Here is a 13,274-nt window from a genome sequence, read left to right on the forward strand (position 1 = left end):
GCCAGCTGCCATAGAAATCCCAGAAGAAGTGAAAATGGCAGCGAGAAAATTCGACGGTGGCACTAGAATACAATGGTAGGTCGAATGAGCATCAAACGAGCCTCTTCCATATCAAGAGGTCCCTCCCTTCAAACTCGCCTCGGGAAACCCAGAACTCCGTGATCATGCTCGTATGTCGTTAGAAAGAATATCAGGCTTGCGATGCCAGCTTCAGACATATTGATGTCTTGCACCTTGCTGCTCCATTCGTATCCGCTCCAGGCGGATCTTAGCCGCCTCGGTGCCGTCGTCAGGCTGAGCCATCTCCTTGAGCCAAGGGTGGTTCAGGGCCTGCTTGGCAGTGATACGTTGGGCAGGGTCGTAGACGAATATCTTCTTGAGTAGATCGACGAAGTTCTTGAGGAATGCGTTGTTGCTAGGGATGATGTCCTGTTCTTTGTCAGCAACCATAAACAGACCGGCAACTGATCTTGACCTACCGTGAGGTGCTTCATGGCCTTGACGAAGCGTCGGGAGCCGCGGGTCGTGTCAGGGGTGGGGTAATCAAGCTTAAGCCGCTTGAAGTACCTATATACTGTAAGTAGGTGGACGAGTGGACTGATCTTGAGAGACCTACTTGGAAGCGGCATTTCCTCCACTCCGTGTGGACATCTTGTTAACGGCCTGGACCAGGTGGCTGTCGATGCGGTGTCCCACCACTGCCTCCATCATGGCCAGATGCTCGAGGTTGTCGTGGGTCTGGAACAGAGCATCGCCAGTGAAGAACTCGACGAGGATGCATCCGATACTCCAAATATCGCAGGGATACGACCATCCGAGACCCAGAATGATCTCTGGGGCTCTGTAGTGGCGAGTCGAGACAACTGACGAATGATATTCATCCTGGAAGGTCGCGGAGCCAAAGTCGATCAATCGAATCTCAGTGTCCAGCAGAACACGGCGTTGAGTAGCCTGTCTGTTAATAGTCGTGGAAGACGAAGGGATCTTGCGGTTGTAGGTGAAGGTCTGGTATGAATGGTTGCAGAGCAAGATGTTCTCGGGCTTGAGATCGGTGTGAATCAGGTTGAGGTCGTGTAGGACTAGAAGTGGTCAGCGGCAGTTGAGCGGCGAGATTCGTTCTACTCACAAGCAACACTCGTAAAGAGTTGTCGGGCAAAGCTCTGAATTTGGCTGTTAGGGAAAGGAACGAAAGCGTTGCCCTTGAGGAAATCAAACACGCTCTGATCGAGCAAGTCCATGACGATGCAGATGTGGCCGCGGTAGTCGAAGCAATCCCGAAGATGGATGCATCGGTTCCGGTTCTCCTCATCGTTGGCCTTGAGGGTGGCCAGGACACGGAGTTCAATCCTGGATGCATCCCGGTACTTCTGAACTGATCGGATAATCTTGACGGCAACAGCCTTGTTGCGTCTTCGGTCACGAGCCTCGACAACCTTGCCAAAAGTGCCTTGGCCCAGGAGGCGGACGATTTTGTCTAATGGGGTCAGCTTGGAGATGAACTCGGAGCAACGGGCAACGTACACTTGTCTGTCAGTTCAGCATCCGGCACAACAATGTAGTGGCCATCGTCATCGTCGACCTTGACGTTCTTGTTGTATTGTCGCTGAGAGGATTTGTCAGTGGACTCGGTCTGCAGAGAGCGATGTGGAGAATCAACTCACGTCATGGATAACCTGAACGTTGACCTCGCCAGCCTTCTTGGGTGGGTAGGGAGGAGGCTTGTAGGTGAAAAAGGGATCACCCAGGCCGTCGATATCGCGACGCTTGGCCTCGTTGGCTACCTGTTGTCGGGTCCGCTTCCGCTTGAGTGGAACCTGGACATCGTCATACTGGCCGTTGGAGGAAAGCGAAGTAGGTGCAGTGTTGAGAGCAGAATTGGTGCGGTCACTGCTGGAGATGGACGAGCCAGTGGGTGTTGATGTCTGCAGCGGAGTGTTGTTTTGTGATCCCAGATACTTAATGTGGTAACCCGCGCCCTGGATGGTGCCAGGCTCATCGTCACGTCTCCTCTTCTTGGCCACCTGACGGCCCGAAGTGTTGTCGGTAGGGCCAGTGGCAGTGCCATTCGTGATTTTTCGACCCGTATTGGCCTCGGGCTCGGGAGTGTCGTCAATTACAATGATCTCCTTGGGGAGGCCATTTTTGTAAAAGTTGTTCCAATCGGGCTCACGAGAGCGACGACGCTTCCTGGAGGGCTGCTCCGCGCGAGCGGCAGGAGCGGCCTCAGGCATGGTTGCGGTAGAATAGTTCGCGTCGTGACGAGGAGAAGGCTCGTGGGCCGCAGGAACAGCACGAGAAACCGATGAGTGAGCGAGGCTCAGAGTATTCGATCCGGATGACGAGTACGCGAGAGGTGAGTGCTGATAGGGCGGCGGGAGTATGGCCGCAGTGTTATGAGAGGGCGAGGCGACCGACGAAACCGGAGGAGGGAGAATAGTCTGGCTCGTAGCAACAGAACGATAGCTGGCGCTGGGGTTTGCCTGGTATCCTTGGTGATGCGTGTGTGAATGGGTGTAGGAGGCAGGATAATGAGGATGGTGGAATTGTGCCAGTGTCGCCGTCGCTGTTGTCGGGGTTGACATCTTGATCAGAGCCGTCCAGGGCCAGATGCAGAAGTGAACTAGGAGAACAAAAGGGAAGGCCGAAGGGACGATGCCGTATCGAACGGTACGAAAGACCGATCAGGTCGAGTCGAGTCGAGTCGTATGCGCAGGCTCTCTCTCGTTTCGTTGCGTTGTATCGTGGGTGAAAAAGAGGAGGAGAAGAGGCCGACGAGCGAGAGGCGAGATGGAACGGGGGACCTGGGGTGTTCTCGACGGGAGTGGGAGCCCGGACGATGTGATGGTGGAGGTGTGCACAAAAGGTCAGTCAGTGGAAGACGGGAAGCACCCGACAATGGGCAGTGGATGGAGGCCTGGCTCCAGCCCTAGCGGTACACGATACAGTGGGCTTAGCGGGTGGCATTCGGGGGTTCCAGTGAGGGGGTGGCCTGGAAGGGCGCTGTAAGGTGTCCACTGTGCGAGCCCGTCCAGGCTATTTCAGGCGGCGGGGCAGCTCAACTGTCCCAGCACCCATTAAATCACCTAATCGGGAAATGTTAATGTTCCCTTTTTCGGGAGGAGGCGAGGCTTGGATTGAGTCCAAAAAGAAAGCGATGTGGAGTGATTTCACATCGGCCTGGTGAGGGCGTCACGGGCTTCGCTACCGTCCCTAGGAGCGTTGGTCAAAGTTACTGGGTGCAGGTCGGGAGGGCGACGGGCCCATCGTGAGTGACGCTGATAGCGGTCCATTTCTAGTACTTGTTCAAGAGCGGCAGCCTCTACATTGCTCCATGTATCTTTCGCGTCATCTCCAACAGGCCCATCGGGAAGTGGATTGGTTAGGGAGGTGTGGTTTGTCCCTTGCTAGGTTTTCCTTCAGGTTACGATTTAGGGTGAGAGAGAGGCGGAATTCCAGTTAGACAGAGGTACCTGGATGTGGCGCTGTGATCCGGCATTGGAGTGGGCGCTGCAGGGCATCGAGCAGGGCTTGTTTTGCAGGGCTTTGCAGCCCGTTGTCTCCATCGAAACAATCCTTGGGTCCTACTGAGAGGGCGCCTTTGGGAAGGTGGCCAAGCCAGGCAAAGGCGTCCCGATGGTTTCTTGGCCCAGAGTCCGTCGCAGCGGCGTGGTTCCTGTGGAGCAGCCCGTGCCTTGGAGGGTGCCTGGGCAGTGAACGCAGACCAGCGTGTGACGTGTTGGTTGTTGGAGACTTTGGCATCGTGAATCGTTGAGCAAAAGTGTGTAATTAGGAATATCTCTGATTCACATCAAGGCATTTGTTAAATCTCTCCTTCTGGTTTTTTGCACCACTTGATGAAGAGGGCTCTTGCCATACGACAAAAGAACAGATGAAAGTGCCCGCCCAACCTGGAAGGAGCAAGCCTATCGGCGCTGTAAATGCCGTGTCTACAAGGCCAGCTACTGTCTGCAAGTATATTTTTATCTCTCCCCGCCAAAATGCTCCGCACCGCCCCAAAAGGTACACATCGTTTCTGATGGTCCAGGTACACTTCGCCCTCGTCGGCCTGACACCCTGCCTGCCGAAAAAGACGACGATTTCGTGCTTGGGCCACCTTGGGACCTTTCACAGTCCAATTCTCCATCGTCGCTTAACTCTTGCTGTTTGATGGGCAATTTTTTTCCTCCTCCTTCATCTCCTCGTCAACTGAATCTGAGCCTGGCCGTGGACCCTATTAAGGGATTAAGACAGATTTCTTTGCTGTTCGCAGAACCACCGGGTGAAGAGCGGAAAAGCCAGAAGGGGCGTCACTGCGAAACATGTCGGACAAAAACGTCAATTGATTTCCGGGTTGCAACAAGGTCACGACCTCGCAGGTGCACGAAATCAGCACTCGACATTGACACCAATGTGGAGCGATCGATTGCGGTTCCGTCGGCTTCATCGACCTCGTCGACCCCGTTCCTTGGCCGCCTTGAAACGCCTCTCTCGCAGTGAAGAGATGCTATCCCTTACTGCCAGGAACGCAATTCAAGATGCGCTGGCTCTCCTCAGCCCAAAGAGAGTTTCAACCTTCATGACCAGGAAGGGTCTAGCCAGCCAGCGCCAAATCTGGCACGCTGTTCGCGCAGAGTGACGCTGCTGGCTGGGTGGGCCGCAGCCAACCCTCGACTCTCGCTCAACCCCGTGCTTCAGGCCGAGTTCGTTCTGTGCCCCTCGCTTTCTCGCCTTGGATCACGTCGTGGCTAGAAAGACGCAACAGACGTCTTCACAAAGGCATTGTGCTCACCCCTGGCTGCCCTGAATTACCTCCGTCTGTTCAGTCTCTGCTCGTTGCTTGTATCATCAACTATCAAGCCCAAAGTTAACCTAGCAATCGAGACCCCAGAGAAACAAGGACCCCAAGATGTGATGCCGCCCAGCCCCGTCTCGCATCCTTCCGGGCCCGCGGCCGTTCCAGTTCCAGAGCCTCTGCACCACATTACAGGGACCACAGGCGTCTCATTACTCGTTGGTCCGTCCCTTGTGCCCCCAATGTCTTGGGCTGATGACAGGCTCTGTCAGCTCACGGCCTCCGACATCATTCGTCGCAGCCATGACCATCCAGATGTGCTGCGGCAGCACCGCTACTCCCGAGTAGTAGACTCGAGTAAACGACGCCAGCAAAGCGCGCAATGGGGAGATTCTGTTGTCAATGCCTCGGAAGCGTTGAAACGCTCTCAGTGTTCGCCAACGCAACTGATACAGATGCTTCTCCCCACGCGCAAGCACACGCATGCACCCGCTCACACCCGCGGCCTACGCCTCGGCGATGGATCCATCCACCTTGTCCCCCGGCCAAAGCGGAGGTTGACAAGAACCCCTGTTGTTGGACTAGACTTGGTCAACCCCAGCTTCTGTTGTCCTTCACGGACCTCGATGAGCCTTGACCGTTGATGTCCATCTCATCTCACTCTGAGCTCCATTTCTTCATTTCGCGCCCTCGTGTCGTCGACTGTTCGGCTTTTTCGTGCTACCAACAAACACCTTGTCATGATAGATAGCATCGTCATGGTGTGGACTTGTAGGCACTGTCTCCAGAACATTCCCACCACACCCCGCTGCCCTGCCCGCTGCTAGCCAGGTGATGGGTCATCCATCCACGGACAAGACTCGGTTGGCTCAGCTGGCAGTCGCTAGCTGGCTGGCTGGAAACCGGTGGACAAGTCGGTCCTCGTCCCGTAGCCTTCGATATCATCAGAGTTGCTTCGCGTTACCTCTAACTGGCCAGTCGTCAGCCTCTCACTTCATGGCGGCTTTGGATCCACTGCCACGCGCTGCGCGTTCTGTCGCTCCCTGATGCACTTCTCTGTGGCGCTTCGGTTCTTGGTCCCCTGATCATGCTGGGTCGATATGTTGATGCTTCGTCAACAACCCCCGCTTCCACAGCAAGATAGAAGAGGATCCGGGAAACACCAGCTGGTTTCTATTTGCCGTCCTTCTGCCGACGACTGAATACCGCCTTTTCCCGGCATCTTTCGACTACCCCGCGCTCCTTCATGATAAGTCTCGTCTGTCAGCCTGACGAGTGACGTGCTTGGATTTCGGCATTCGACAGCGACACAGGGTCACCTGTTTAGCCTGTCTTACAGTACCAATATTCTCCCCTTGGGCGTGATAACCAGCGTCTCCACTGCCGTCACCATCGCGACTTTGACGGCTTGCCATCCCGCCAGAGTTGGCCGTGTCGATCTCGGTGGCGATGGCTTGCCCACCAAACCTAGGCCAACTCGGGCTTGTGGAAGACCTCCTGGATTTTAGGGAAAGAGGATCGAATATGTCTCGCCCTGCTGAATCAATGGATCTTGAGGCCCAGCCAGCCCCGCTCAATGCCAAGTTTGATGAGGTGAGGTGTTTGTTTAGTCATGTTGATGCCGTCGTCTTTGCCCATGTCTCGTTTCATCCTTATACACAACTAAACTGCCGTAGCCATGATGGTTGATTGTCGAAACAGCACACCGTAGGCAGGGACAGGTTCATTCAAGTCAAACATGGCTTGTGGATGTCAAACAACTCTAGCTCTATTGACTGGTTTTAGCAACTCGAAGTTCTATGTAGTCTTTTTGTCTTCCGGTCCAGCATATCTTTTCAGCCCTGGTCTACAACGACAACCATAAAGATCCCTCGTATTTTCCATAAACGCCATCTGTATGGGTGTAACCCGTTCTCCAATCCTCGGAGACAGGTAAGGAGTACATCTACCCCTATTCCCTTGAGCTCAAGTCTAGGGTATTCTCAAACCCAGTCCTGAACCAAACCCCTCCCGAAAGCTATGGGCAAATCAGCCTCCTCGATCGAGGACTCCCTCTGTTTCAAAGTAGTCCTGAGACAAGGCTCATCCGACGATGTATCAAGCCCGAAGTATGCTAAAAGGCGCACGATGTGGACTCTTACAGACCACGGTTAAAGATGACCTTGCCATTCAAACCTCCCTTACCGTGGAACTCGGGCTCGAGCATCTCGGCACTAATCTCCTGTTGCTGGGGGAAGACGGCAAGGGCAAAAGGCAGAACAGCAAACGAAGTGAGGGCAATGAGACCTAGGTTAAGACCGAGGGGAATGCCCTTGGCCAACTGGGGTCGAGCGCGCACCCACTCCTTCTCCATGAGGTTCTTGTACCAAGCCTGCTTGTTCTCGATGTGGTAGAGCACCATGGGGGGAATGACCATGATGGGGCTACCAGTGAAGACTCGGCTGGCGGCAGTCTCGTACACGGCAATCTTGGCGGCGGTGTGGGACTTGCCCAGCGAGGGAACGTCCCGCTCCGACTTGCCCTCAGCCTTGAGCTTGGCCTTGTCCTCCTCGGAGAGAACAGGTCGGACGTCGATACCCTTGACGATCTCGTCGCGGCGCATAAGGTAGGTGTTGAGGCCAGCGGCCGAGGCGACGGCAGCAAAGGGGATCAAGCGGCCAAGGATGTTGCGAGTCGAGGGGGAGACGTTGAGGCGCGGGACGATGGCGTTCAGGCCCAGGGCGACGGAGCATGAGGCACCGACGGCCGAGAGGTAGGACTTGACCATGACCTCGGTGGACATGGGCGACGACTTGTTGGCATTGGCAGTGTTGAAGGCGACGTTGAGGGACTGGTTGAAGACCTGCCACCCGACGATGCCCATCGTGCCCAGACCGGGCTGGAGCATACCCGCCGTGACGACCAGGTTGGTCAGGACGTAGCAGGACATTCGGAAGGGGAGCAGGACAGGTTCGCCAGTGTCTGCGGCGGCATACAAGAGTTAGATATGCCCAGTGCTTCGAGACTTGAATCGGGACCACATACCAGGATGCAGCGTAGAATCCACCACCTTCTTCGCATGCCAGAGTGCCGGCGACATGTGCTCAAGCTTGCCCGTCTTGTATTCGGTCACCAACTTCTTGGCCGCCTCGAGGCCCGTTGTACCCGCAAACAATGTCCTAGTAATGCGCCGCCGCGGTCAGCCAGCGCCAATGTGCCTGAGGAGTTGAATGTTGCACTTACGAGGGGTCTGTGATGCCAATTGCATGGCGCACCCGTCCCATATACGTCTCGAGATCATACTGCGAGGCGGGGAGCTCCCGCGTGCCAGGTAGCGAGGCCGACATGATATCTGGTGTGGAAGCTGTTGTCAAGCTTGTTGTGTCAAGGAACGACGTTCGCAGGGACGGATTCGAAACGGGGAAAGTCACCAAAGCGGGAGGGCGTCGAGAGGTCAAAGAAGAGACATTAGCGAGAGGGCGCAGGAAAGAGGGGGGTTTTTCAAAGAGCCCACGAGAGAAGGTTGGTGGAGGACTAGAAGCCCGAATGACCACGGGCCGTGGGACACTGGGAAAAATAGCGACGATAAGCGCGTCCCGCTTTCGGCGCCGGGAGTTGTGTGTAGTTGGCCGGGGCCAGGTGATTCACTAGTGTCGGGGTGCAGCGCCGGCCCGGTCAAAGATCGTGGGGTTCAACGCAGCGTCGGGAGCTCTCCCGACAAGAGCATCACGGCCTCGTCGCATGTCGTCGAGAGAACCGTTGGATTATGATGAATTGTTCATCACGATCCGGTCTACGAGGGAAGGAGCCCGAAGGTTTTCTGCCCAAAAAGGGTTTAGGTCCATGCACCCCGGACCGTTGGCCGTAGGGCTGGGCAAAAAATGAGGAAGGAGCGCGGGTTTGATATCAAAACCGTCTCAACACCACCACCAACATCGCCAAACCTCTCAAAAAATCAGCGAAAATGCTAGAGAAAGGCAAAAAAATATATTCAGACTCGTTTTCGACCACGCCAGGATTCGAACCTGGAATCTCTAGAGTATTCGGTGTCTGAGGGCCGAAATCTAGCGCCTTAGCCATTAGGCCACGCGGCCGATCTGTTTGATGGTGAGAATGACGTTCCCAGGACATATGAGGGTGGGGGAAGGAGGGGTAACCAACAGCAGGTCAGGACGTCCCTTGGTGACACGTCAATTGCTTGTGCAGCAGCTTTGCGCGAGGCAGGGTCGTGGTTCGATGGACGAGAAGCAAGAAGCAGGGACGGGTTGCAGATGTCAGGGCTCCGGTGGCCGGGGGTGGTCGACAGCAGCCCAATGTACTCGCTGGACTGACAGGTCGGCTACCGTTGCAAGAGACGACATCAGCGTGATGCGGAATGGCGACTTGATGGCTGTGAAGGGCAGACGAGCAATGATGATGGCGATGGTGACGAAGACAGGTTTACTTCAAGCCCCGCTCACTGAGAGGCATCACTCTTTGCGACTGTTTCGCACCTTCCTCAGTGAAGAGTTCGACACAGATGTCTGAGGCACCACCATTCACCTCCTCTGGTTACCCTGTTCTTCCATGACGCATATCTCCGATTGACTCACTGACAGGACAATCTGAGTCAATCACCCTGGAGATCCTTGCAGGTTTGACGCTTCGGACACACCAGGGAGGGAATCATCGTTGAGTGAGCCGAGATTAACAGCCACTGCAAGAAAAGTTCACCTACACCATACGACCGCATCCTCGGGATCAACTCCCTTCTGTATATACTCTCTACCTATGAGCTCTCCTACATCTTTTCCTGTATCAGGATCATCTATTGGGGATCGCAGTTTCATCATGGCTATTGGCCAGTCTCAGGTCAGAAGTCTCATGGTGCAGGTTAGGGGGATGTTTGGTTGGCCATGATTCTGCCAAACTCCAATTCATTGCATGTTTTATTCGCTCTTTGGTTCTCCTTTCCGTAACAAGAGCCGTAGTATACCATATATGACCGTGAGTTGGATGGCAGAAACGGAAAAGCCGCTTCCCTCTCCACGAGGTGATACATCCCGACTGGAGATGACCAGCTTAAGAATCACCATATCACGCATAGAAAGAACAGTCAAAGACAAGAGTGGTCATTCCATAGTCATGGCATAACAAAGTAAGAAGAACGTTACTCGTAATCTATCCGCCACCATGCTCTACCCATGTCCGTTCATGCTATTGTACAAGTCCCAATTCCTCTTTTGTAACTCATTTATCACCAGCGTCTGCCAGCATCTGAGCAATCGCTGGTTGAAACGCTGCAGCCTTTTTGAAATCTCCCAACCTCACGCGCATGTGGTCAAACGCCATGAGCACCTCGCCAGCTTCGCCCGCGTCTTCCCTCTTGAGAGAGTCAGACTTAACGTAGCGCTGCGAGAAATGCGTGAGCAGTGTCCGCCGGGCCTTCATCTTGTGAGCGACGCTGAGCGCCTCTCCCATGGTCGAATGCTTCTTCTTCTTAGCATGAGATAGCATGTCGTCGTCAAAGGTACACTCGTGGACGAGTAGGTGAGCTCCTTCACATTCCCGCGCAAAGTCATCTGATGGACGGCAGTCGCCCGAGTAGGCGATGCGAAGACCAGATGTGAGTTCAATCTCTGTAGCGAATGACAGCCAGCAGTGAGGCACGGCGACACGGGTGATGGAACGAAGACCGAAACTGTCGTCCTTAACTTCTCGGCGTCCCGTGTTGAACTTATCCGACTGGGAACAGCTAGGGAAGTGCAGGCGGTGGAATCCAATGTCTTCAACTTGGGAGACTTCCTCGAGGAGGCCGCGATATCTTGATATACACGAGATAGCCAGCTTTGCGTTGCTGTCTTCCAAAGTGTGCTCATACCAGGCCTTGATGAAGCTGGGGACTCCCAGATGATGGTCGGCGTGGAGGTGGCTGATGACGATACACTTCATGTCTCGCAGAATATTTCCAGTTTCCTCGTCTCCAAATAACCGGCGGATCTGGCCAAGGGTACCTTCACCGCAGTCGAGAAGATAGTTTCCGATACCAGGGACGCGAATGAGCGTTGCAGAGACGTTGCGGTACTTTCCAGGGATCGAAGAACCAGTGCCGAGGGGGATGATCTCGGCATCACGGTTGGGAATGTCCTTTTCTTCTTCCTCGATTCGTTTTAGAAACTCGGGGTCGGAGGTCTCTTCCTGCGCCTTGCGTGCCAAATCCATAATCTCATCACTGACAGACTGCGCTGCCTCGGCGAGGTTGGGAAAAGGGGCAACCGTTCCAGTATCGAAGCGAAGGCGAGGCATGAGCGACATCTTGCTGCCAATGCGACCATGTTCGACTTTCAGTCCAGGAGGTAGGTCCCCCTTGATTGTGTTGTCGTATTTGAGCAGACTGAATCTCTCAGGGTCGATTCGCCGTAGCTTGGTCTGAAGCTCACTAGGTCCAGCCAGTGCGATCATGTTGGGGCATGTATCCTGCGCACAAAAGACGTGCTTCATATTAGGGTGCTCTTGGATGAACTGGTGGATCCTGGCATCATTAGCCAAGCCAGGGCCCAAGATCCAGTAGAGAGTAACGACGTTGGCCATCAGCTCAGTGTTGGACCACTCTGGTCGCTCAAAGAAGGAATCCAGAAAGTCGCGGGATTCTATGTCAGCAACGATGAAACCGTTTCCGAGTTGCATCTCGCCCAAGACCATGTCAGGGGTCACAGTCATGCCATCTTTTCCAGCGACACTCCGGCCCTGGGTCAGATGCTTGAAGTCGGAGACAGCGACACCAAGTTCTTTTGCTCTTGCCGGGTTGAACTTTCCACGGCGGTCGTGACACTTGACGAGATAGCACATGGACGTTTGGCTGTATATTGTGGGCGGGAGCGGTCGATGTGTGACGTTGATGAGGTCCGCTTTGCGATCGATAAGGCCTTCGTGCTCGGGGAAAATCCAGACAATCTCGTCGGGGTTGCTGATTTCTGTACCATCGCCTGGCCTAGGGCCCTTGTATAAGCTCACATCGCCCCCTTTGCGGACAAAGACAGTGTCTGTGGGTTTGACTTGGCTCAACTGCGTAGGGACCAAGACGCCATTGCCTTTGAGGTGGCCATTGAACATGGTCTTCTCGACAAGGGTAGCAGCATACTCGGGGTCGGAGAGCTTTGCCAATTCCTTAAACTGTGCTGAGGAGGGGCTCAAATCTCCAACAATGGAACTCGATCGGCGTCGTTTCTGTGGGCTGCTGGAGCGCTCTCTTTGAACTGGAATGTTCCACACGCGGATAGCATCGTCCTGCCAGTCGGGTTCGAGGTCTTCGATGGTCTTGGCCCTACGATCAGTCCTGTGCTCGTATGTGACCACAGAGACGGGCTGTCGTAGAATCACAGGTCGGCAGGCGGCCAAGCTGTGGCACAAGTTCTCACCACCGTGTATACCAATGGCCTCGAAAACTCCTGCCTTGACCGTCTTCTTTCCCTTTTTCTGTCTCTCCTCGTTTAGAATGGCCGTCTGTTCCCTGCTTGCCTCGAGTGTTCCGCCAACGGTGAGGATATAGCCAAAGAGACCTCCGACCTGGTCCCAAGACACACTGCCGCTGAGAAAGACATGCTCTGTGCTTCCCATGCCAAGTCTCCGACTGTTGAAGGCGCGCTGAGTGCCCTCGGAGGGTCGGCCGAAGACGTAGGCGCGCTTCTCATTGTGAACGAAGAGGCATGTGCCAGGAGTGTCCAAGGTGGGGACGGCTGCGATCTCGATAGAAGTCGCCATTGGAATATTGGCAGAGTATAGCCTAACTTTTGGAATTGGAGATGGAGGATTTGTCGAGGTCGCTAGGGGCCTGGTTTCAGGCAAACGTGGCTTGCGAAAGGCTCGAGACTTGGCTTTGGGAATCGGGGTTGTCGATTTCTGTCTGTAAAAGAATGAGGATGGAGGTGGGGGAAGATATAGACGACGGTTAATAGATCCTTGAAATTGACACCCAAGACGCTGAGAACCCCATCTTTGCATGGAAAGAGTGCGAGGGGAGAGTTAGCAATGCGGCGTAAGACGAAGCCACAATTGCTCTGACATGGCCGGTGAAGTCTTGGTAGTAGTTCTAGTTCCAGGCGGGCAACTTTTTTGCGAGGACGCGGCCGAATGAGTCTTTTGCCGCGTCTGCGCTAACAAGCGCCTCGCGACGTCACATGCGCTAAACCCTGATCCCTGACACGTGCTGCGGCTAAGAGATGGGGTCTATCGTTATTCTTCCTCTAAGTTACCTACCCTGAACAAACTCAGTTGTCAAATGAAGAGTACTGCATCTCTGCTTTCTGGTCAACAAGTTCTTGGTTTTGATTTCTTTTATGACGATCTGAAAGGCTTTTTCATTGGGTTGGAGGTTTATCTGCATTGTTATGGCGCTGACTGAAGAGCGACATGGGAGGGAGTCAGCCTTCGCAAGCGACAGTCAGCGCGGGTTAAAAATGCAGTGCAAATCTGGTATTAATGGTATATACCAACCAACCTGCCAGGTGGAAACGAAGATTCATTT

At 54.4% G+C, this 13,274-nt stretch overlaps 3 protein-coding genes across 3 annotated transcripts; all 3 read right to left on the reverse strand.

Moving 5' to 3' along the window:
- Window positions 1-210: 210 nt before the first annotated feature.
- Window positions 211-2,582, reverse strand: NCS57_00639600 (Protein kinase domain-containing protein; the record flags this gene model as incomplete). Its single annotated transcript, XM_053056285.1, has 6 exons — window positions 211-429; window positions 480-567; window positions 617-1,079; window positions 1,127-1,474; window positions 1,522-1,603; window positions 1,662-2,582. The coding sequence occupies 6 exons, from the start codon at window positions 2,580-2,582 to the stop codon at window positions 211-213; spliced, it is 2,121 nt and encodes a 706-aa protein (XP_052915240.1).
- A 4,347-nt stretch (window positions 2,583-6,929) lies between these two features.
- NCS57_00639700 (uncharacterized protein) lies at window positions 6,930-8,373 on the reverse strand (the record flags this gene model as incomplete). Its single annotated transcript, XM_053056286.1, has 3 exons — window positions 8,015-8,373; window positions 7,817-7,950; window positions 6,930-7,753 (listed from the first exon to the last, which is right to left on the reverse strand). The coding sequence occupies exons 1-3, from the start codon at window positions 8,116-8,118 to the stop codon at window positions 6,930-6,932; spliced, it is 1,062 nt and encodes a 353-aa protein (XP_052915241.1). The 5' UTR covers window positions 8,119-8,373.
- A 1,627-nt stretch (window positions 8,374-10,000) lies between these two features.
- NCS57_00639800 (Ribonuclease Z) lies at window positions 10,001-12,718 on the reverse strand (the record flags this gene model as incomplete). Its single annotated transcript, XM_053056287.1, has 1 exon — window positions 10,001-12,718. Exon 1 carries the CDS (start codon window positions 12,509-12,511, stop codon window positions 10,001-10,003), a length of 2,511 nt encoding a protein of 836 aa, XP_052915242.1. The 5' UTR covers window positions 12,512-12,718.
- Between the last annotated feature and the right edge of the window lie 556 nt (window positions 12,719-13,274).

Source organism: Fusarium keratoplasticum, chromosome 4 (assembly GCF_025433545.1).
Source record: "Fusarium keratoplasticum isolate Fu6.1 chromosome 4, whole genome shotgun sequence".
Taxonomy (NCBI): Eukaryota; Fungi; Ascomycota; class Sordariomycetes; order Hypocreales; family Nectriaceae; genus Fusarium; species Fusarium keratoplasticum.